The sequence below is a fragment of the Bombina bombina genome, chromosome 4 (genome assembly GCF_027579735.1).
Source record: "Bombina bombina isolate aBomBom1 chromosome 4, aBomBom1.pri, whole genome shotgun sequence".
Taxonomy (NCBI): domain Eukaryota; kingdom Metazoa; phylum Chordata; class Amphibia; order Anura; family Bombinatoridae; genus Bombina; species Bombina bombina.
Genome location: NC_069502.1, coordinates 407,143,897 through 407,167,432, shown reverse-complemented (window position 1 = coordinate 407,167,432; position 23,536 = coordinate 407,143,897). Strand labels below are relative to the sequence as shown.

At 39.1% G+C, this 23,536-nt stretch overlaps 1 protein-coding gene across 1 annotated transcript in view; it reads right to left on the bottom strand.

Moving 5' to 3' along the window:
* The window catches only part of XXYLT1 (xyloside xylosyltransferase 1), a 635,899-nt gene that overhangs the window by 522,230 nt on the left and 90,133 nt on the right, over positions 1-23,536 (bottom strand). Inside the window, exon 2 of the mRNA XM_053710203.1 lies at positions 9,687-9,834. Coding sequence (XP_053566178.1) covers positions 9,687-9,834 — 148 coding nt within the window. The remainder of the gene's footprint in view (positions 1-9,686; positions 9,835-23,536) is intronic.

Sequence of the window (23,536 nt, the reverse complement as noted above, 5' to 3'; positions counted from 1 at the left end):
GCATGCGGGGTAGGGGTAATGATGGAGTTGTCGACAGTTATAGAGATATTGGGGGTGGAGATTTTGGAAGAAGGGGGGAAAATGAGGAGCTCAGTTTTGGAGAGATTTAGCTTGAGGTAGTGAGAGGACATCCAGGAAGAGATGTGAGAAAGACAGTTAGTGACACGGGTTAGCAAGGAAGGAGATAAGTCTGGTGCAAAGAAGTAGATTTGGGTGTCATCGGCATACAAATGATATTGGAAACCGTGGGACTTAATTAGGGAACCTAGTGATGACGTATAGATTGAGAAGAGAAGGGGACAGAGCCTTGCGGTACTCCGACAGAAAGTGGTGACGGGGAAGAGGAGGCCCCAGAGAAGGCTACACTGAAGGTACGGTTTGATAGGTTTGATAGGTAGGAAGAGAGCCACGAAAGGGCTGTGTCACAGATGCCGAAGGATTGGAGGGTTTGGAGCAAAAGAGGGTGGTTGACAGTGTCAAAGGCTGCGGACAGATCAAGGAGGATAAGCAGAGAGAAGTGGCCTTTTGATTTAGCTGTAAGTAGGTCGTTGGTGACCTTAACAATAGCTGTCTCTGTGGAGGGATAGGGACGAAATCCAGATTGCAGTGGGTCAAGAAGGGAGTTTAACGTAAGGAAATGGGATAAGCGTGCATATACTAGTTTTTCGAGAAGCTTTGAAACAAGAGGGAGGAGGGAAATAGGGCGGTAGTTGGATGGGGAGGTAGGATCAAGGGAAGGTTTTTTTGAGGATAGGTGTGACCAGTGCATGAGGGAAATGTACCAGTGCTGAGGGAGAGGTTGAAAATGTGTGTTAGTATAGGGGTAAGGGTAGCAGAGAGGGAGGGGAGTAGCTGTGAGGGAATAGGGTCAAGGGGACAGGTGCCAAAACTTCTTCCTCAGTAACAGGGGAGAATGAACTAAGTTTCAGGTTATGAGGGTTGTGGTTGAGTGAGAGCATTTGAGGGGGGGGAGAGAATGGAATTATGTTGAGAGCTGATTTCATGTCTGATGGAGTCAATTTTGTTAATGAAGTGACTGGCAAAGTCTTGAGCTCACAGAGAAGTTGTATTAGGAAGTGGGGGAGGGCGGAGGAGAGTATTGAAAGTGGAGAACAGACGTTTTGGGTTTGAAGAAAGATTAGAGATAAGAGTGGAGAAGTAGTGTTGCTTGTGGAGATTAAGGGCAGAGTAGGAGGAGTTCAAGATGAATTTGTAATGAAGAAAATCAGCTGAACTCTGTGATTTTCTCCAATGCCGTTCAGCAGTAGGGGAACATCTGCGTAGGTACCGTGTCAGAGTATGCCAGGGCTGGGGATGAGTGTGTGATTTCCGAGCAGTGGTAAGAGGGGCGAGATTGTCAAGGACGGGTATAAGGGTGGAATTATAGTGGCAGATAGATTGTTCAGGGCAGGAAAAGGAGGAGAAGGATGAGAGGAGCGGTTTAAGGGAATTAGCAATTTGTTGCTGATCTAAAGACATAATGCTTCTGTGAAGTTTGGTGTGAGGAGTAGAAGGTGGGAGAGTTGTAGGAAGGGATGATATGTTGCAGGTGAGGAGATGGTGGTCAGAAAGAGGAAAAGGGGAGTTTGAGAAGTTTGAGAGAGTGCATCGATAGCTAAAGATCAGGTCAAGAGAATGACCGTCATTGTGAGTGGGAGAATCAGTCCATTGTGACAGAACGAAAGAGGAAGTGAGTGAGTGTAAAAGATCCCAACACTACAGAAAAAAAATAAAAAAAAATAAATAAATATAAAAACCTGTCCTAAAATACATACTGACAGTCAATGACCAGTCGGAGGGAGTCGGTACAGTAAATGTATTTAGTGTCCCTTTAAGGTGAAACTGACAGAAAGTGCATTATTATAAACAATGGAATCCTGGGATTCTACTGCTCACTGACTAAAAGGAACAATTTCAACAACAAAAAAGGTTATACATTGTGCCCCTTTAACTGGGTACCACCTTTTAAAAAGGTCCATAAACACTGGTAATATAATGCAAAGTAATAATAAATACGTTTCTGGTACAAGAAAAATGTAACTACTTCCTAATGTCACAATAAATTGAATGTAATAGCTTCTGTGAAACAATTGTTTAACCTACAATCTGTGATTGCAAAAGGTTTTATTAAAGTATGGTACAAACCATTTTAATTAAATATATATACGTAAGATCTCAGGTTAAAAGATCTTGTTAGTAAAGACACAATTGCATCCCCTGGGTAGTACTTAATCATGCTATATAATTATGTGCTAAAAATATCCGACTAACCTCTAAGTTTAGAAGGATTTGTAGAAAATAGCATAGTACCACCTCGTCTATGTGGTAAGAGGTGGGGATGGGGGACACAGCTGCTCATTTTAACTAAGACTCTAGAGGCTGGCATGAATAGCTTACAGAAACAAGTTAGAGTGTATATATATATATATATATATATATATATATATATATATAGATATAGATAGATAGATAGATAGATAGACAGATATAATTATAGATATATATTTATATATAGATATATATGTGTGTACATTTTGTTTTTTACCAAACATTTGTAGGCAAATTATTGCAGCTATGACTATGCTAGCTCGAATAAAAGGGACATTGTACTTTGCAAACAATTAAAGGGACACTGAACCCAAATTTTTTTCTTTTGTGATTCAGATAGAGCATGGAATTTTAAGCAACTTTCTAATTTACTCCTATTTTCAAATGTTCTTTATTCTCTTGGTATCTTTATTTGAAATGCAAGAATGTAAGTTTAGATGCCGGCCCATTTTTGGTGAACAACCTAGGTTGTTCTTGCTGATTGGTGGATAAATTCACCAACCAATCAAAAACTGCTGTCCAGAGTCTGAACCAAGAAAAAAGCTTAGATGCCTTCTTTTTCATATAAAGATAGCAAGAGAACGAAGAAAAATTGATAATAGGAGTAAATTAGAAAGTTACCTAAAATTGCATGCTCTATCTGAATCATGAAAGAAAAATTTTGGGTTCAGTGTCCCTTTAAATAAACTCCAGCAGAACCAAAAAGGTCCATCGGGAACACATTAAAGGGGTGAAAATTGTCAAACATCTTTAACTTTATTTTGTTATTTGAAATAGCTGCTTTAGGCTGTTGATACCCCTATACTGAAAATATAAATATAGACATATTAACTGTAGAAAAACATAATTTATGTAAGAACTTACATGATAAATTAATTTCTTTCATATTAGCAAGAGTCCATGAGCAAGTGACGTATGGGATATACATTCCTACCAGGAGGGGCAAAGTTTCCCAAACCTCAAAATGCCTATAAATACACCCCTCACCACACCCACAATTCAGTTTAACAAATAGCCAAGAAGTGGGGTGATAAGAAAGGAGCAAAAGCATCAAAAAATAAGGAATTGGAATAATTGTGCTTTATACAAAAAAATCATAACCACCACAAAAAAAGGGTGGGCCTCATGGACTCTTGCTAATTTGAAAGAAATTAATTTATCAGGTAAGTTCTTACATAAATTATGTTTTCTTTCATGTAATTAGCAAGAGTCCATGAGCAAGTGACGTATGGGATAGCAGATACCCAAGATGTGGAACTTCCACGCAAGAGTCACTAGAGAGGGAGGGATAAAATAAAGACAGCCAATTCCGCTGAAAAAATAATCCACAACCCAAATCAAAAAATGAAATAATAAGCAGCAGAATCAAACTGAAACAGCTGCCTGAAGTACTTTTCTACCAAAAACTGCTTCTGAAGAAGAGAAAACATCAAAATGGTAGAATTTAGTAAAAGTATATAAAGAAGACCAAGTTGCTGCTTTGCAAATTTGATCAACAGAAGCTTCATTCCTAAAAGCCCAGGAAGTAGAAACTGACCTAGTAGAATGAGCTGTAATCCTTTGAGGCGGGGACTTACCCGACTCTACATAAGCATGATGAATCAAAGACTTTAACCAAGATGCCAAAGAAATGGCAGAAGCCTTCTGACCTTTTCTGGAACCAGAAAAGATGACAAATAGACTAGAAGTCTTTCTAAAACCTTTAGTAGCTTCAACATAAAATTTCAAAGCTCTAACTACATCCAAAGAATGTAAAGATTTCTCTAGAGAATTCTTAGGATTAGGACATAATGAAGGGACAACAATCTCTCTACTAATGTTGTTAGAATTCACAACCTTAGGTAAAAATTTAAATGAAGTCCGCAACACTGCCTTATCCTGATGAAATATCAGGAAAGGAGATTCACAAGAAAGAGCAGATAACTCAGAAACTCTTCTAGCAGAAGAGATGGTTAAAAGGAACAACACTTTCCAAGAAAGTAATTTAATATCCAGAGAATGCATAGGTTCAAACGGAGGAGCCTGTAAAGCCCTCAGAACCAAATTAAGACTCCAAGGAGGAGAGATTGACTTAATGACAGGCTTGAACAAAACAATGAATATAAGGATGATTAGCAATCTTTCTGTGAAAAAGAACAGAAAGAGCAGAGATTTGATCTTTCAAAGAGCTTGCAGACAAACCCTTATCCAAACCATCCTGAAGAAACTGTAAAATTCTTGGAATTCTAAAAGAATGCCAAGAGAATTTATGAGAAGAACACCAAGAAATGTAAGTCTTCCAGACTCGATAATAAATCTTTCTAGACACAGATTTACGAGCCTGTATCATAGTATTAATCACCGAGTCAGAGAAACCTCTATGACTAAGAATCAAGCGTTCAATCTCCATACATTCAAATTTAATGATTTGAGATCCTGATGGAAAAAAGGGCCTTGAGATAGAAGGTCTGGCCTTAACGGAAGTGTCCAAGGTTGGCAACTTGCCATCCGAACGAGATCCGCATACCAAAACCTGTGAGGCCATGCTGGAGCCACCAGCAATACAAACGAACGTTCCATTAGAATTTTGGAAATCACTTTTGGAAGAAGAACTAGAGGCGGAAAGATATAAGCAGGTTGATAATTCCAAGGAAGCGACAGCGCGTCCACTGCTTCCGCCTGAGGATCCCTGGATCTGGACAGATACCTGGGAAGTTTCTTGTTTAGATGAGAGGCCATCAGATCTATTTCTGGAAGTCCCCAGATTTGAACAATCTGAAGAAACACCTCTGGGTGAAGAGACCATTCGCCCGGATGTAACGTCTGGCGACTGAGATAATCCGCTTCCCAATTGTCTATACCTGGGATATGAACCGCAGAGATTAGACAGGAGCTGGATTCCGCCCATACAAGTATCCGAGATACTTCTTTCATAGCCTGAGGACTGTGGGTCCCCCCTTGATGATTGACATACGCCACGGTTGTGACATTGTCTGTCTGAAAACAAATAAACGATTCTCTCTTCAGAAGAGGCCAGAACTGAAGAGCTCTGAAAATCGCACGGAGTTCCAAAATGTTGATTGGTAATTTCGCCTCCAGAAATTCCCAAACCCCCTGCGCTGTCAGAGATCCCCATACAGCTCCCCAACCTGAAAGACTCGCATCTGTTGAGATTACAGTCCAGGTTGGACGAACAAAAGAGGCCCCTTGAATTAGACGATGGTGATTCAACCACCAAGTCAGAGAAGATCGAACATTGGGATTTAAGGATATTAATTGTGATATCCTTGTATAATCCCTGCACCACTGGTTCAGCATACAAAGCTGAAGAGGTCTCATGTGAAAGCAAGCAAAGGGGATCGCGTCCGATGCAGCAGTCATGAGACCTAGAATTTCCATGCACAAAGCTACCGAAGGGAATGATTGAGACTGAAGGTTTCGACAAGCTGAAACCAACTTCAGACGTCTCTTTTCTGTTAGAGACAGAGTCATGGACACTGAATCTATTTGAAAACCCAAAAAGGTTACCTTTGTCTGAGGAATCAATGAACTCTTTGGTAAATTGATACTCCAACCATGTCTTTGAAGAAACAACACAAGTTGATTCGTATGAGATTCTGCATTCTGCAGAATGTAAAGGCAAGTACCAAGATTTCGTCCAAATAAGGAAATACCGCAATACCCTGTTCCCTGATCACAGAGAGAAGGGCACAGAGAACCTTTGAAAAAATCCTTGGAGCTGTTGCTAGGCCAAACGGAAGAGCAACAAACTGGTAATGCTTGTCTAGAAAAGTGAATCTCAGGAACTGATAGTGATCTGGATAAATTGGAATATGAAGATATGCATCCTGTAAGTCTATTGTAGACATATAATGCCCTTGCTGAACAAAAGGCAGAATAGTCCTTATAGTCACCATTTTGAATGTTGTTATCCTTACATAACGATTCAAAATTTTTAGATCCAGAACTGGTCTGAAGGAATTCTCCTTCTTTGGTACAATGAATAGATTTGAATAAAACCCCAGGCCCTGTTCCAGAACTGGACCTGGCACAATTACCCCAGCCAACTCTAGGTCTGAAACACATTTCAGAAATGCCTGAGCCTTCACTGGGTTTACTGGAATGCAAGAGAGAAAAAATCTTCTTACAGGTGGTCTTACCTTGAAACCTATTCTGTACCCTTGTGAAACAATGTTCTGAATCCAAAGACTGTGAATTGAATTGATCCAAATATCTTTGAAAAATCGTAACCTGCCCCCTACCAGCTGTGCTGGAATGAGGGCCGCACCTTCATGTGGACTTGGGAGCTGGTTTTGACTTTCTAAAAGGCTTGGATTTATTCCAGACTGGAGATGGTTTCCAAACGGAAACCGTTCCTTTAGGGGAAGGGTCAGGCTTCTGTTCCTTATTCTGACAAAAGTAACGAAAATGATTAGCAGCCCTGTATTTACCTTTACATTTTTTGTCCTGAGGCAAAAAGGTTCCTTTCCCCCCAGTAACAGATGAAATAATTGAATCCAACTGTGAACCAAATAATTTATTACCTTGGAAAGAAAGAGAAAGTAAAGTTGACTTAGAAGTCATATCTGCATTCCAAGATTTAAGCCATAAAGCTCTTCTAGCTAAAATAGCTAAAGACATATACCTGACATCAATTCTAATGATATCAAAAATGGCATCACAAATAAAGTTATTAGCATGTTGAAGAAGTTTAACAATGCTATAAGCATTATGGTCTGACACTTGTTGCGCTAAAGCCTTCAACCAAAAAGTGGAAGCTGCAGCAACATCAGCCAAAGAAATAGCAGGTCTAAGAAGATTACCTGAACATAAATAAGCTCTCCTTAGAAAGGATTCAAGCTTCCTATCTAAAGGATCCTTAAAGGAAGTACTATCCGCCGTAGGAATAGTAGTACGTTTAGCAAGAGTAGAGATAGCCCCATCAACTTTAGGGATTTTGTCCCAAAACTCTAATCTATCAGATGGCACAGGGTACAATTTCTTAAACCTTGGAGAAGGAGTAAATGAGGTACCCAGACTATTCCATTCCCTAGAAATTACTTCTGAAATAGCATCAGGAACTGGAAAAACTTCTGGAATAACTACATGAGGTTTAAAAACCGAATTTAAACGCTTAGTAGATTTAGTATCAAGAGGACTAGACTCCTCCATATCTAATGCAATCAATACTTCTTTAAGTAAAGAACGAATAAATTCCATTTTAAATAAATATGAAGATTTATCAGTGTCAATATCTGAGGCAGAATCTTCTGAACCAGATAGATCCTCATCAGAAACAGATAAGTCAGAATGATGGCGGTCACTTAAAAATTCATCTGAAATATGAGAAGTTATAAAAGACCTTTTACGTTTGCTGGAAGGAGGAATAACAGACAGAGCCTTCCTAATAGAATTAGAAACAAATTCTTTCACATTAACAGGAACATCCTGAACATTATATGTTGAAGGAAAAACAACGGGTAAAGGATTATTACTAATGGAAACACTATCTGCATTAGAAAGTTTATCATGACAGCTAACACAAACTACAGCCGGAGGAACAGATATCAAAAGTTTACAACAAATGCACTTAACTTTGGTAGAACCAGCATCAGGCAGCGTCTTTCCAGAAGTAGATTCTGATCCAGGGTCAGGTAGAGACATCTTGCAATATGTAATAGAAAAAACAACATATAAAGCAAAATTATCAAATTCCTTAAATGACAGTTTCAGGAATGGGAAAAAATGCCAAATGAACAAGCCTCTAGCAACCAGAAGCAATGAAAAAGTGAGACTTAAATAATGTGGAAAAAGGTGGAGACAAGAATGACGCCCACATTTTTTGGCGCCAAGTATGACGCCCACATTATTGGCGCCAAGTACAACGCCCATATTTTTTGGCGCCAAGAATGACGCCACATCCTCTATGACGCCACATCCTCTGACGGCGAAAGAAACGACGCCCACATTTTTTGGCGCAAAAGAACGTCTAAATACATAAACGTCAAAAATGACGCAACCACGAATAAACTTCCGGCGTCAATTAAGGCGCCGGAAATTACAAAAGTTTGCGCCAAGAATGACGCAATAAATTGAAGCATTTCAGCCCCCGCGAGCCTAACAGCCCGCAGGGAAAAAAGTCAATTGAAAATAATTTTAAGGTAAGAAAAAATATTTATTCATATGCATTATCCCAAAAAATGAAACTGACAGTCTGAATGAAGGAATACTGATTATCCTGAATCATGGCAAATATAAGTTTAAACACATTATATTTAGAACTTTACATATAAAGTGCCCAACCATAGCTTAGAGTGTCATAAATAAAATAAGACTTACTTACCCTAAGACACTCATCTACATATAGTAGAAAGCCAAATCAGTACTGAAACGAGAATCAGTAGAGGTAATGGTATATAAGAGTATATCGTCAATCTGAAAAGGGAGGTAGGAGAAGAAATCTCTACGACCGATAACAGAGAACCTATGAAATAGATCCCCTAGAGGAAGACCATTGTATTCAAATAGGCAATACTCTCTTCACATCCCTCTGACATTCACTGCACTCTGAGAGGAAAACCGGGCTCCAGCCTGCTGCGAAGCGCATATCAACATAGAATCTAGCACAAACGTACTTCACCACCTCCATGGGAGGCAAAGTTTGTAAAACTGAATTGTGGGTGTGGTGAGGGGTGTATTTATAGGCATTTTGAGGTTTGGGAAACTTTGCCCCTCCTGATAGGAATGTATATCCCATACGTCACTAGCTCATGGACTCTTGCTAATTACATGAAAGAAAGCTATGTACACAGGAGACAATATAACTAATTAACCTCCCAGTGGGAGTGCAGGAGAGAGAGACGTTTGTATCTGATATAGATGGTTGTGCTAATTCAACCCTCAGTTATAATTAGCATTTTAAAACCTATTAGGCTGTGTGCTTAGTACTTGCAGGCTCAGTCCATTTATATATGGTCTTAGAAATTTGCTATTTGAAATAGAAAAAAACACCACATGAAGTCATTTAACATTAAGGGGAAATACATTTTATAGTACTGCGTCTTATTAATAAAAACAGTTACTCAATACATAATTATATGCTGCAGTTTACTTACTTCACATTAATTCATAAAAAAGCCTCAAGAATTACAAGGGATGTCTGTGTCATTCTGAATGTACAGTACTTGCATGACAGATATGTGGCTATTTTCTCACATATGGTAGACAGTTTATATATTTGCTCTAGCAGAATTATGTTTATCCCTGTCCTTCAGTTAATTGTTTTCATGAAACAAAATGCTGATCTGCTGTACTTTCACATGCATTATACTTTTTTACCTTGTATTTCCCTTTATTGATCTAAAGACCATCTGCTTTACCTTTTGGCATAATACGATGAAGAGCCACAGACAGGAAAAAGATGGAGTCGCTATAGTAAGCTCCAGATCCAGCACTGAAGTGTTTCTGCATTGCTTCAACTATTGGAAACAGCTTCTCCGTGAGCACATTAACATCATGGAATATGACCTGCAAGACACAGTGCATTCATGTAAAAGATAACATCCATAATCCCTTTGTGCAAGGAAAAGAAATAATATAATGAGACACAAATACAGTATAGGAACTTATTAGCTACACAAGAAATGTGTTTCTGTAGAAATGAACATGTGCAACTAAAACTTAGATCATGATGTCCCTGTTACTTCATTTGGTTGGCTTTCTTTCACGCTTATATACACTCACTTGTAGAGAAAATACAAAATAAAGAGCTGTTGGCAGAGCATTCATAGGCAGGAAGTACAATGGAAGGGAGCTTTTAAAGGGACATTAAACTAAAAAATGAGACCATAATTTTGTATCTGAGAAACATTTTATACTGCGGAAAAAATGCAGCTGTATTTTGTTAAATGAGTATATTTTTTATGATGTTGCTTTTCACTATTTCTTATTTTACCCTGTGTATATAAGGGCTGCCAACTTCTTTTTAAAGAAAATAAGAGAGACTAAGGAATTGAGAAATTTTACATAGAAAATCAACAACTTATACAGTCTTCATTCACACAGTCTATCTTATTACATTCAACAACTTCCTGCAAATCCATTCCCGAAACGTTACTAAATAAATGGATTATTTGCATTAAGCCCAGCGAGTGCTGTTTCTTGTTTGCTGTACCGTACCCTACTCTAGCACCCTGGCATCTGGAAAACTGTTTGTGAGAGTGCACCTGCTTCACGATATATATAGATATATATATATATATATGCCAATTTCCAGCTCAGCCCACCACAGGTTAACAGCCTGGGTGCAAGGATACAAAGCATATATGAAGATAGAGATGCACTCGCAGGACTTCCACAAAAAAACTTTTATTTAGGAACGTTTTCGGGGTTCACTGATGAAGGGGTTGTGAACCCCGAAAACGTTCCTAAATAAAAGTTTTTTTGTGGAAGTCCTGCGAGTGCATCTCTATCTTCATATATATATATATATATATATATATATATATATATATATATATATATATATATATATATATATATATATATAGAGAGAGAGAGAGAGAGAGAGATAGATGAGAGACACTGTAAATATTACATACACACACACACACATTATATATATATATATATATGCATACATACACACTCACCGGCAACTTTATGAGGTACACCTTGCTAGTACCGGGTTAGACCCTCTTTTGCCTTAAAGGGATACTGAACCCAAAATTTTTCTTTCATGATTCAGATAGAGCATGTAATTATAAGCAACTTTCTAATTTACTTCTATTATCAATATTTCTTCGTTCTCTTGCTATCTTTATTTTAAAAAGAAGGCATCTAAGCTAAGGAGGCAGCAAATTTTTGATTCAGAACCATGGACAGCACTTTTTTATTGGTGCTGTCCAATCAGCAAAGACAACCCAGGTTGTTTACCAAAATGGGCCGGCATCTAAACTTACATTCTTGCTTTTCAAATAAGCATACCAAGAGAATAAAGAAAATTTGATAATAGGAGTTAATTAGAAAGTTTCTTAAAATTGCATGCTCTATCTGAAGTCATTTAAATCCCCTTTCTTCCCCATTCTGATGCTCGGTTTGAACTTCAGCAAGTCGTCTTCACCACATCTAGATGCCTAAATGCATTGAGTTGCTGTCATGTGATTGACTAATTAGCAATTTGTGAGTGTATAAATATATATATATATATATATATATATATATATATATATATATATATATATATCTCAATAGCACATGTATATGAATGCACACAAAGGCTGATTGCAAGCAAAATTTTATGAGTGCCCCCAAATAGAAAAAATATACTGTAACTGTTTTTCTTATATAGTGTTATCTTAAAGTAAAGTTCAATTAATAAATACATTTAAACATATTTTTGCTAAACCTTATGTAATCACGTAATTTATATTTGAGCAATAAAATAAAAAAATATAAAAATCTTAGATGTCCCTACTCCCCTTTGCTGGATTACTAATGTTCTATGAACCTCAGTTATTGCCATGCTAACAAGCTGCTTTTGAATGGCTGTGATACATACAGATGTAGTAAACCTGCACTTAGCAGCTAAGGAATTATATTTCTAATGATCTTATTACCAATTAACTCATATATATTTGCCAGACAGCTGCCTGCACTAACAGACCAGAGCAGCAGTGCCCAGCTGTTTCAAAATTAAATTAACTTCTGTATTATCCCTTTAAGGACATATGTGTGTGTTTGTGTACACTTACTGTATATATAAAACACAAAGGGCTAGATTACAAGTGGAGCACTAAATTATCACGAGCCAGCACACTGCAAAATCGCCCGTTTGCGGGCAGACGATAATTAATTAGCCATTAAAAGTGGCTGGTTATTGCTACTGCGAGCTCGAACTTAAACAATTAACCATCGATCAGATCTCTGGTTAATTTTATAAATGTGCCTCAAATGCCCCCAAAACACAGTGTGGTGTATGTTATTAAAAAATAAAGATAGCAGCATCTTTATTTTGTAATAAAATAACTGCACCAGGCAGTATTTTGTGGGTAAATTTGGCGTGAGTGGGGTAAAAACGGCACTGAAAAGTGCCTTTACATTGCAGTCTATGGGAACTGTGTGTTCCCAGTAAATATATATGTTTATGCTTATATATTAATATGTGTAGATATGTATATCAGTATACACATATATATTTATATTTACAGCCATCGCTGCAATACTTACCACTTTCGCTGTGCTTAGGTTCTGATTAGCTGAGGTACAGGTACAGTAAGTTGTACAGATGTGTAGTTGGTGCAAAAAAACTGGAGGATGGCAATATGGTCCCACGAAAGTTTTAATAACCCTGGTTTAGAGTTTAAACGGAAAAAAAAATATTTATGCTTACCTGATACATTTCTTTCTTTTGCGATGTACTGAGTCCATGGATTCATCCTAACTTGTGGGATATTGTCCTTCCTGACAGGAAGTAGCAAAGAGAGCACCACAGCAGAGCTGTCTATATAGCTCCCCCCTTAACTCCACCCCCCAGTCATTCGACCGAAGGCCAAGGAAGAAAAGGAGAAACTATAAGGTGCAGAGGTGACTGAAGTTTACATAAAAAAAATACTGTCTGTCTTGAATAGACAGGGCGGGCCGTGGACTTGGTACATCGCAAAAGAAAGAAATTTATCAGGTAAGCATAAATTTTTGTTTTCTTTTGCATGATGTACCGAGTCCACAGTTTCATCCTAACTTGTGGGATACCAATACCAAAGCTTTAGGACACAGATGAAGGGAGGGACAAGACAGGAACCTAAACGGAAGGCACCACTGCTTGCAAAACCTTTCTCACTAAAATAGCTTCCGAAGAAGCAAAAGTATAAAATTTGTGAAATTTTGAAGAGGTATGAAGCAAAGACCAAGTCGCAGCCTTACAAATCTGTTCAACAGAAGCATCATTTTTAAAAGCCCACGTGGAAGCTACCGCTCTAGTAGAATGAACTGTAATCCTTTCAGGAGGCTGCTGTCCAGCAGTCTCATAAGCCAAACGGATGATGCTCTTCAGCCAAAAGGAAAGTCGCCGTAGCCTTTTGACCCCTACGCTTTCCAGAATAGACAACAAACAAAGAAGATGTTTGACGAAAATCTTTGGTTGCCTGCAAATAAAATTTCAAAGCACGAACCACGTCCAAGTTGTGCAACAGACGTTTCTTCTTACAAGAAGGATTAGGACACAGAGAAGGAACAACAATTTCTTGATTGATATTCCTGTTAGTAACAACCTTAGGTAGGAACCCAGGCTTGGTACGCAAAACCACCTTATCAGCATGGAACACCAGATAAGGTGAGTCACATTGTAATGCAGATAGTTCAGAAACTCTTCGAGCTGAAGAGATAGCAATTAGGAACAAAACTTTCCAAGATAAAAGCTTAATATCTATAGAATGAATGGGCTCAAACGGAACCCCCTGAAGAACTCTAAGAACTAAATTTAGACTCCATGGCGGAGCAATAGGTTTAAACACAGGCTTAATTCTAACTAAAGCCTGACAAAAAGCCCGAACATCTGGAACATCTGCCAGACGCTTGTGCAACAAAATAGACAGAGCAGATATCTGTCCCATTAGGGAACTAGCTGATAATCCTTTCTCCAATCCCTCTTGGAGAAAATACAAAATCCTAGGAATCCTGATTTTACTGCAGGAGAAGCCTTTGGATTCGCACCAAAAAAGATATTTACGCCATATCTTATGATAAATTTTCCTGGTAACAGGCTTTCGAGCCTGAATCAAGGTATTTATGACTGACTCAGAGAAACCCCGCTTTGATAGAATCAAGCGTTCAATCTCCAAGCAGTCAGTTGCAGAGAAATTAGATTTGGATGCTTGAATGGACCTTGAATCAGAAGGTCCTGTCTCAATGGCAGAGACCATGGTGGAAGGGATGACATGTCCACCAGGTCTGCATACCAAGTACTGCGTGGCCATGCAGGCACTATCAAAATTACCGACGCTCTCTCCTGTTTGATTCTGGCAATCAGACATGGAAGGAGAGGGAAAGGTAGAAACACATAAGCCAGGTTGAACGACCAGGGTTCTGCTAGAGCACCTATCAGTACAGCCTGAGGATCCCTTGACCTGGAGCCGTAACGAGGAAGTTTGGCATTCTGACGAGACGCCATCAGATCGAACTCTGGTGTGCCCCATAGCCGCACCAGCTGAGCAAACACCTCCGGATGGAGTTCCCACTTCCCCGGATGAAAAGTCTGACGACTTAGAAAATCTGCCTCCCAGTTCTCTACACCTGGGATATAGATCGCTGACAGATGGCAAGAGTGAGCCTCTGCCCATTGGATTATCCTTGAGACCTCTATCATAGCTAAGGAACTCTTTGTTCCGCCCTGATGATTGATATAAGCCACAGTCGTGATGTTGTCCGACTAAAACCTGATGAATGTGGCCGAAGCCAGCTGAGGCCATGCCTAAAGAGCATTGAATATCGCTCTTAATTCCAGAATATTTATCGATAGGAGAGCCTCCTCCCGAGTCCACAAACCCTGAGCTTTCAGGGAATTCCAGACTGCACCCCAGCCCAGAAGACTGGCGTCTGTCGTCACTATAACCTATTCTGGCCTGCGGAAACACATTCCCTGGGACAGATGATCCTGTGACAACCACCAAAGAAGAGAGTCTCTGGTCTCTTGATCCAGATTTATCTGAGGAGATAAATCCGCATAATCCCCATTCCAGTGATTGAGCATGCATAGATGCAGTGGTCAGAGATGCAAGCGAACAAACGGAACTATGTCCATTGCCGCTACCATTAGTCAGATTACCTCCATACACTGAGCCACTGATGGCCGAGGAATGGAATAAAGAGCTTGGCAGGTGGACAAAATCTTTGATTTCCTGACCTCCGTCAGAAATATTTTCATGTCCACCGAGTCTATCAGAGTCCCTAGAAATGAAACTCTTGTGAGGGGGGAAAGAGAACTCTTTTTTTACGTTCACTTTCCACCCGTGAGACCTTAGAAAGGCCCACACTAAGTCTGTGTGAGACTTGGCTAGCTGGAAGGACGACGCTTGTATTAGAATGTCGTCTAGATAAGGCGCCACTGCTATGCCCCGTGACCTTAGAACCGCCAGAAGGGACCCTAGCACCTTCGTGAAGATTCGCGGCGCCATGGCCAACCCGAAAGGAAGAGGCACAAACTGATAATGCTTGTCCAGAAAGGCGAACCTTAGGAACTGGTGATGATCTTTGTGGATAGGAATGTGTAGATACGCATCCTTTAAGTCCACGGTGGTCATATATTGACCCTCCTGGATCAATGGTAAGATAGTCCGAATGGTCTCCATCTTGAAAGATGGAACTCTTAGGAATTGGTTTAGGATCTTGAGATCCAGAATTGGTCTGAAGGTTCCCTCCTTTTTGGGAACTATAAACAGATTGGAGTAGAACCCCTGCCCCTGTTCTGCTTTTGGAACTGGGCAGATCACTCGCATGGTAAAGAGGTCTTCTACACAACGTAAGAACGCCTCTCTTTTTGTCGGGTTTACAGACAATTGAGACAGATGGAACCTCCCCCTTGGAGGGGAATCCTTGAAATCTAGAAGGTATCCCTGGGTTACAATTTCTACTGCCCAGGAATCCTAAACGTCTCTTGCCCAGGCCTGAGCAGAGAGAGAGAGTCTGCCCCCTACTAGATCCGGTCCCGGATCAGGGGCTACCCCTTCATGCTGACTTAGTGGCAGCAGCAGGCTTCTTGGCCTGTTTACTCTTGTTCCAATCCTGATTAGGTCTCCAGGTTGGCTTGGATTGAGCAAAGTTCCCCTCTAGCTTTGCAGCAGGGTAAGAGGTAGAGGGACCACTCTTGAAGTTTCGAAAGGAACGAAAATTATTTTGTTTGGTCCTAGTCTTATTTGACTTATCCTGAGGGAGGGTATGACCCTTCCCTCCAGTAATGTCTGAAATGATCTCTTTTAATGCAGGCCCGAATAGGGTCTTACCTTTGAAAGGGATTGACAAAAGCTTAGATTTAGATGACACATCAGCTGACCAGGACTTAAGCCATAATGCTCTACACGCTAAAATAGCAAAACCTGAATTCTTAGCCGCTAATTTAGCAAGATGAAATGCGGCGTCTGTAATAAAAGAATTATCCAATTTAAGAGCCTTAATTCTGTCCAAAATATCATCTAGTGGGGTCTCCATCTGAAGAGCCTCTTCTAGAGCCTCAAACCAAAAAGGCAGCTGCAGTGGTTACCGGAACAATGCACGCTATAGGTTGGAGAAGAAAACCTTGATGAACAAAAATTTTCTTTAGGAGACCCTCTAATTTTTTATCCATAGGATCAATGAAAGCACAACTGTCTTCAATAGGTATAGTTGTACGCTTAGCCAGGGTAGAAATAGCTCCCTCCACCTTAGGGACCGTCTGCCATGAGTCCTTTATGGTGTCAGAAATGGGAAACATTTTCTTAAAAACAGGAGGGGGAGAGAACGGTATACCTGGTTTATCCCACTCCTTAGTAACAATGTCCGAAATCCTCTTAGGGACCGGAAACACATCAGTGTAAACAGGAACCTCTAAATATTTGTCCATTTTACACAATTTCTCTGGAACTACAATTGGGTCACAATCATCCAGAGTAGCTAAAACCTCCCTAAGCAATAAGCGGAGGTGCTCTAGCTTAAATTTAAATGCCGTCGTATCTGAATTTGTCTGAGGAAACGTCTTTCCTGAATCAGAAATCTCTCCCTCAGACATCAAATCCCTCATCCCTACTTCAGAACCTTGTGAGGGAATATCGGATACGGCTACTAAAGAGTCAGAAGGCTCAGCATTTGTTCTTAACCCAGAGCTACTGTGCTTCCCTTGCAAACCAGGCAGCTTAGATAAAACCTCTGTGAGGGTAATATTCATAACTGAAGCCATATCTTGCAAGGTGAAAGAATTAGACGCACTAGAAGTACTTGGCGTCGCTGTGCGGGCGTTACTGGTTGTGACACTTGGGGAGAACTAGATGGCAAAACCTGATTTCCTTCTGTCTGAGAATCATCTAATGCCAAACTTTTATAAGTCAAAATATGCTGTTTGCAATTTATAGACATATCAGTACAAGTGGGACACATTCTAAGAGGGGGTTCCACAATGGCTTCTAAACAAATTGAACAATGAGTTTCCTCAGTGTCAGACATGTTTAACAGACTAGTAATAAAGCAAGCAAGCTTGGAAAACACTTTATTTAATGAAAAAAACACAATTTGCAAAAACGGTACTGTGCCTTTAAGAGAAAAAAAGACATACACAAACTGCAAAACAGGTTAAAATTGCTTAAATGTTTCTGAAATTTTAACAGTGTACCCACTAAGCTTTAGAAGGATTGCACCACAAGTTAATAAGCAATAAACCCCCAAATGACAAAACCGGATTGAAAAATGTGTAAAACCGGTTAAACACCCCTATAACCACCTTGCCACAGCTCTGCTGTGGCCCTACCTGCCCTTAGGAACGATAATATGGGGTTAAATATTCAAATAGGCCCTCAGAAGATCATCAGGACCTCAGGAGAAGTTGCTTGCTGCTTGTCTGTATAACTGAATGTGCAACCGAGGCGCGGAAATAGGCCCCGCCCACCTCACTCGATGTTACTGTGGCCTACTCAAATCTAACAAACTTAGTTTCAAAACCATGTGGGTTATAACAAACCCAAAATAAGCCAAATGACCCCTCAAGCAAACGTCCCATAAACCTAAACGTTACTCCCAGAACACACAAATGTTTGTACCAATTTCATATAAACAGAGTGCCCAAATTTTTTTTTAGCCCTTTATGCAAGCTAGTAAAACCTCTTTCATACTAGGATTACTGCTTACCCTTCCCCTAATGGGGATACTGTCAGCCTTTCTGAGTTAACACAGTCTCTGCAGAAAAATGACTGAACATACCTCATTGCTGTATAGCAAGAACCGTTCCTCACACTGAAGTTTTCCTGTACTCCTCAGCTCATATGGGAACAGCAGTGGACCTTAGTTACAAATGCTAAGATCATCATCCTCCAGGCAGAAATCGTCATCTATGTCCTGCCTGAGAGCAAATAGTACAACACCGGTACCATTTAAAAATAACAAACTCTTGATTGAAGATGAAATAAAAACTAACAGTTTAACACCTCTTCTCTTTACTCTTCCTGCTTAGAGCCAGCAAAGAGAATGACTGGGGGGTGGAGTTAAGGGGGGAGCTATATAGACAGCTCTGCTGTGGTGCTCTCTTTGCTACTTCCTGTCAGGAAGGACAATATCCCACAAGTTAGGATGAATCCGTGGACTCGGTACATCATTCAAACGAAAAGAACATTCATGGGGGGCGGAGCTAACTACCGACATGGCAGGTCGTGAATATCAGGAGCTCCTAAATTTGTTCAATTTATGAGAGCTAAAAAGTGGACTTAGATGACACTGAGATACAGGATTCCTATATATATAGTGGCAGTTTCACTTATGGGTGTTTAGTTTTCCTGGGACCTGCAGCGAGCCTAGAGCAGGACTTTAATATCTCAATAAGCCCACGAGGCTGGTGACTATAGACGCTTTTTTCAAAGAGCTAGTTGGTGGATGCAGGGACACTGATTCCTCTGAAGGCTTAAGTGCTTAAAGTAACCCTTAGACCTCAGTTATACTGTCACATTTTATATACATATTTACCAGCCCCTTATCCTCCCTATACTAGCCATATTCTTATGTTGCATGTTAAGGAGCTGCACATTTAGCCTTTGGCCTAGGGGTATAGGGCCCATGCTCCTGGGTCAGTGGTATGATATATCCAATAATAAATGTGACCTTAGCTGTAATATTGATAGTACTCCTATCAGCGGAAAGTATGAGCCTGGCTTTTAGGCTTTACCTTAGCGGCAAGTTATTTGATAGTAGATCTAACTGTTTAAAGCTACTAATATATGAAAGTGGATGATGGAATGTATAGCTCATATTTTACCAAGATGTGGTTTAATATTGTATCTAGTTAAATGAATGCACTCAGCATCATTCTGCCACAACCTAACTAGGTTCTCTATATATTGGTCATATTTGTTACGGTTACTATTAGAGTGCTCCCCCCCCCCCGCTTATATAGCTTACTGGTTAAGCCTAGGGGCACAGACCCCATATGAACCCCCTAATTTTGTTTAATTGTGTTTTTTATTAATATATTATTGATATACCCCCATACCCTTTAAATTGAGGTGTTGTCTCCATAAGATTTAAAGTTAGTTACAAATGAGCAGATATGTCTAATTACATGTACGCAGACTATTGCATTTATGTTTCGTAACAAATTCTATGTATATTTTTTTCAAATGTCACAGTTTACCCTAATCCTTCACTTTATTATTATGTACCTCTCTAAAATGTGTGTACAAATGAGTATCTAAGTTGCCCCTATCTATGCATGAGAGATGCTCTCTGATTCTCTCTCTCAGTGTCCTAGTAGTCTCTCCAATGTAGAATTTTTTACACGAACATTCAATTATATATATTACATATCTATCTTTGCATCTTATAGTTTCTTTGATATTTAATTTGAATTGATTTGTAGGTGACATAATACTTTTAATCTTACTGCTATGTTTACATGATCTACATCCAATGCATGGAAAGAATCCTTTAAGGGGATTGCCAGTTAAATTAATTTCAATACATAATTTTTTTGAAGATTTCATTTCACTGGGAGCTAGCAGACTTTTTATATTTTTCGCTTTACATTAGGGTATTCAGAGATTTGTTCGCCTATTATTGGATCTGTTTGAATAAGATGCCAATGTTTTTTGAGTATTTTAGTAACAATCGCATTGTCTGTCTTATAGTCTGTAATAAAGTGAATATTGAGTTTTTCTTTGTTTTTTATAGAATTTTCCTTTTTATCTTTATATATTAAAATATTTAAAAAAAAAAAAAAATGAACATTCATATCAAATAATACAAATGGTGGAGTATTTGTGTATGACATATAAAACAAATAGAACTATACAATTATGGTAGACAGCTTGCTTAGTCATATCATGCTAAAATACTCTAGGGCCCTGCAGATGAGGAATATTTGCACCCAGCTGCCAGCTCAATACAAGACAGTACTGCTGTTGGCAGGGGCAGATAACACCCGGCACCTAAAAGCAGTCAGCTCACCAAGTGATTCTAGGCTGTGGTGAAGCTAACAAGAAACAGCAGGATGGCCAACAATAAAAAGATCCATCTATGCACATAAATCAACCAGCAAGATGGAAAGGTGCATTTGGACTGCTGAACTGAACAATGTTGCTAACGTTTTGCAAACAATAGGATGGCACAGCTAATATTTGGGATTGTTATTCTTGGGTTGTTGTTCTTAAATGCCACTACATGTGAAAAAATACAACATACATATACCCAACCTCCACATGGATTGCAAGTTCTTTTGGGCAGGATTATCTAAAGTAAAACTCGTTAGTATAAGCATCATTATTTTTTGTCGTTCATTATCTAATTGCAATATATAAAAAAGCTAAATCAAACTAGTGTGGAGTGTGTATGTCAACACGTTCTGCAATAGAGGCTATTACTCAACTTCCACAAAATCACATGGAAAATGTATCATTTTATTTACAAAACTTAATGTAACATAAATGCTTACTCTCTCTGTAACAGGCCTGATTCAACTATGACCTGATGCCTCATTACAACAGACTACCCTCCCGTGTTCAAGTCCTATCCACTCCACTAGACAGGGGGTTCATCTTACACATCTGATCCCTTAGTCAAACCATCTTTTACTCTTTCCCTGGTGCTGCCGCTCAGTAGAATCACTGCACACAATAAACATGCAGTGATGTGCTGCACTTTACAGCCCACAGTAACGGCCGCAGGAAGGAATGACATGCTCCATCTGATTTATGCAAGTTTAATTTTGACTTTCCTATCCCTTTAAGATTATAAACAACCAGCAAGAATGAGTCTTTATGCAGGAAACCAAATTTTAATTCAGCCCTTTCCCCACCGTGTAAAAAAACGTTCTTTGAATTGTTAAACATATATTCCTCTATACCTTTAGTAAGCACAAAATAACCCAATAACCTCTGCGTGAATAAAATATATATATATATATATATATATATATATATATATATATACCCACATACACGTAAAAAAACAGGGGGTATTGTCGTCACACATACATTTGAAAATAAACAACACAATGCTGCAATGAATTGCCTGCAAAAACATCTATGCTTTTAAATAAAATTGGGATCTTAGTCAAACAATATGGCCACATCACCAACTTATATGGCCATATCACCCAATGTTGACTGGTCCTTACACTACAGTACTTTGCCTGTATGGGCTGAATTATTCCTGCCTTTGCTCTTCATAACAGAATGAGACTCCCTGGCTTTATATGTGCAATGGCAATTCCTTCTGTTTCTGAAAATGGTCCCCATAAAAGGCCTATTTTCATGGGTTCATCAGTCTCTACAGCAGCAGAGAAAGAAATGAAGCTCTCTTTTTTGCTCATATGAGTAATGTCTCTGCTGATGAGGTGCGATGAGGGTCTTTGTAAAATACATTCATGGCTGATAAGAAAGCATCTAGGGACTCCAATGTGAGGACTAAATGATTAGCCCAGAGCTGAGGCTCCCCAGAGAGCAAATAAATTATCATGCAAACCTTTACGGGCTTGACTGCAAACATTATTTTACATGCAGTAATGAAAGTGCAATAGCTGCTTCTATCCCCAGAGAAACGCTCCGGCAGAGGAATATTGGGCTCAAAAACCAAGGTCACATTACTTCATTTGCGGTGGTCATCTGCTGGGAAAGAGAATCGAATGCTAAAACTATTTCCGCTGGGTCAGTCTGCACAAGCTAAGATACAAAGGGAGCAGGAGAAAACAAAGTCAAGTTAACAAGCCGGTTGCCATTCACAGGAGGGCAATCCAAACAAGGTTTCAAAAGGAGTCCGGAGAAAACAAGCAGAGGTAAGGAATCAGGATAATAACAGATACAATAAACAGGAGCTGAGAAACTCACAGCAATGTCCAAACAATTTGTTAGAGTGAGCGGCACAGTTATATAGTGGCCCAGTAGGATGAGAGCCAATGCAAAGTATAGATAATATATAGTATAGATAGCTGGCTATGATTTTCTAAAAGGCTTGGATTTATTCCAGACTGGAGATGGTTTCCAAACTGATACCGCTCCTGAGGATGAAGGATCAGGCTTTTGTTCCTTGTTGTGACGAAAGGAACGAAAACGATTATTAGACCTAAATTTACCTTTAGATTTTTTATCATGTGGTAAAAAAGTTCCTTTCCCTCCAGTAACAGTTGAGATAATAGAATCCAACTGAGAACCAAATAATTTATTACCCTGGAAAGAAAGGGAAAGCAGAGTAGACTTAGAAGACATATCAGCATTCCAAGTTTTAAGCCATAAAGCTCTTCTAGCTAAAATAGCTAGAGACATATACCTGACATCAACTCTAATGATATCAAAGATGGCATCACAAATAAAATTATTAGCATGTTGAAGAAGAATAATAATGCTATGAGAATTATGATCTGTTACTTGTTGCGCTAAAGCTTCTAACCAAAAAGTTGAAGCTGCAGCAACATCTGCTAAAGATATAGCAGGTCTAAGAAGATTACCTGAACACAAGTAAGCTTTTCTTAGAAAGGATTCAATTTTCCTATCTAAAGGATCCTTAAAGGAAGTACCATCTGCCGTAGGAATAGTAGTACAGGATATAATTGCTTAAAACGTTTAGAAGGAGTAAATGAATTACCCAAATTATTCCATTCCCTGGAAATTACTTCAGAAATAGCACCAGGGACAGGAAACACTTCTGGAATAACTACAGGAGATTTAAAAACCTTATCTAAACGTTTAGATTTAGTATCAAGAGGACCAGAATCCTCAATTTCTAATGCAATTAGGACTTCTTTAAGTAAAGAACGAATAAATTCCATTTTAAATAAATATGAAGATTTATCAGCATCAACCTCTGAGACAGAATCCTCTGAACCAGAAGAACCATTATCAGAATCAGAATGATGATGTTCATTTAAAAATTCATCTGAAAAATGAGAAGTTTTAAAAGACTTTTTACGTTTACTAGAAGGAGGAATAACAGACATAGCCTTCTTAATGGATTTAGAAACAAAATCTCTTATGTTATCAGGAACACTCTGAGTATTAGATGTTGACGGAACAGC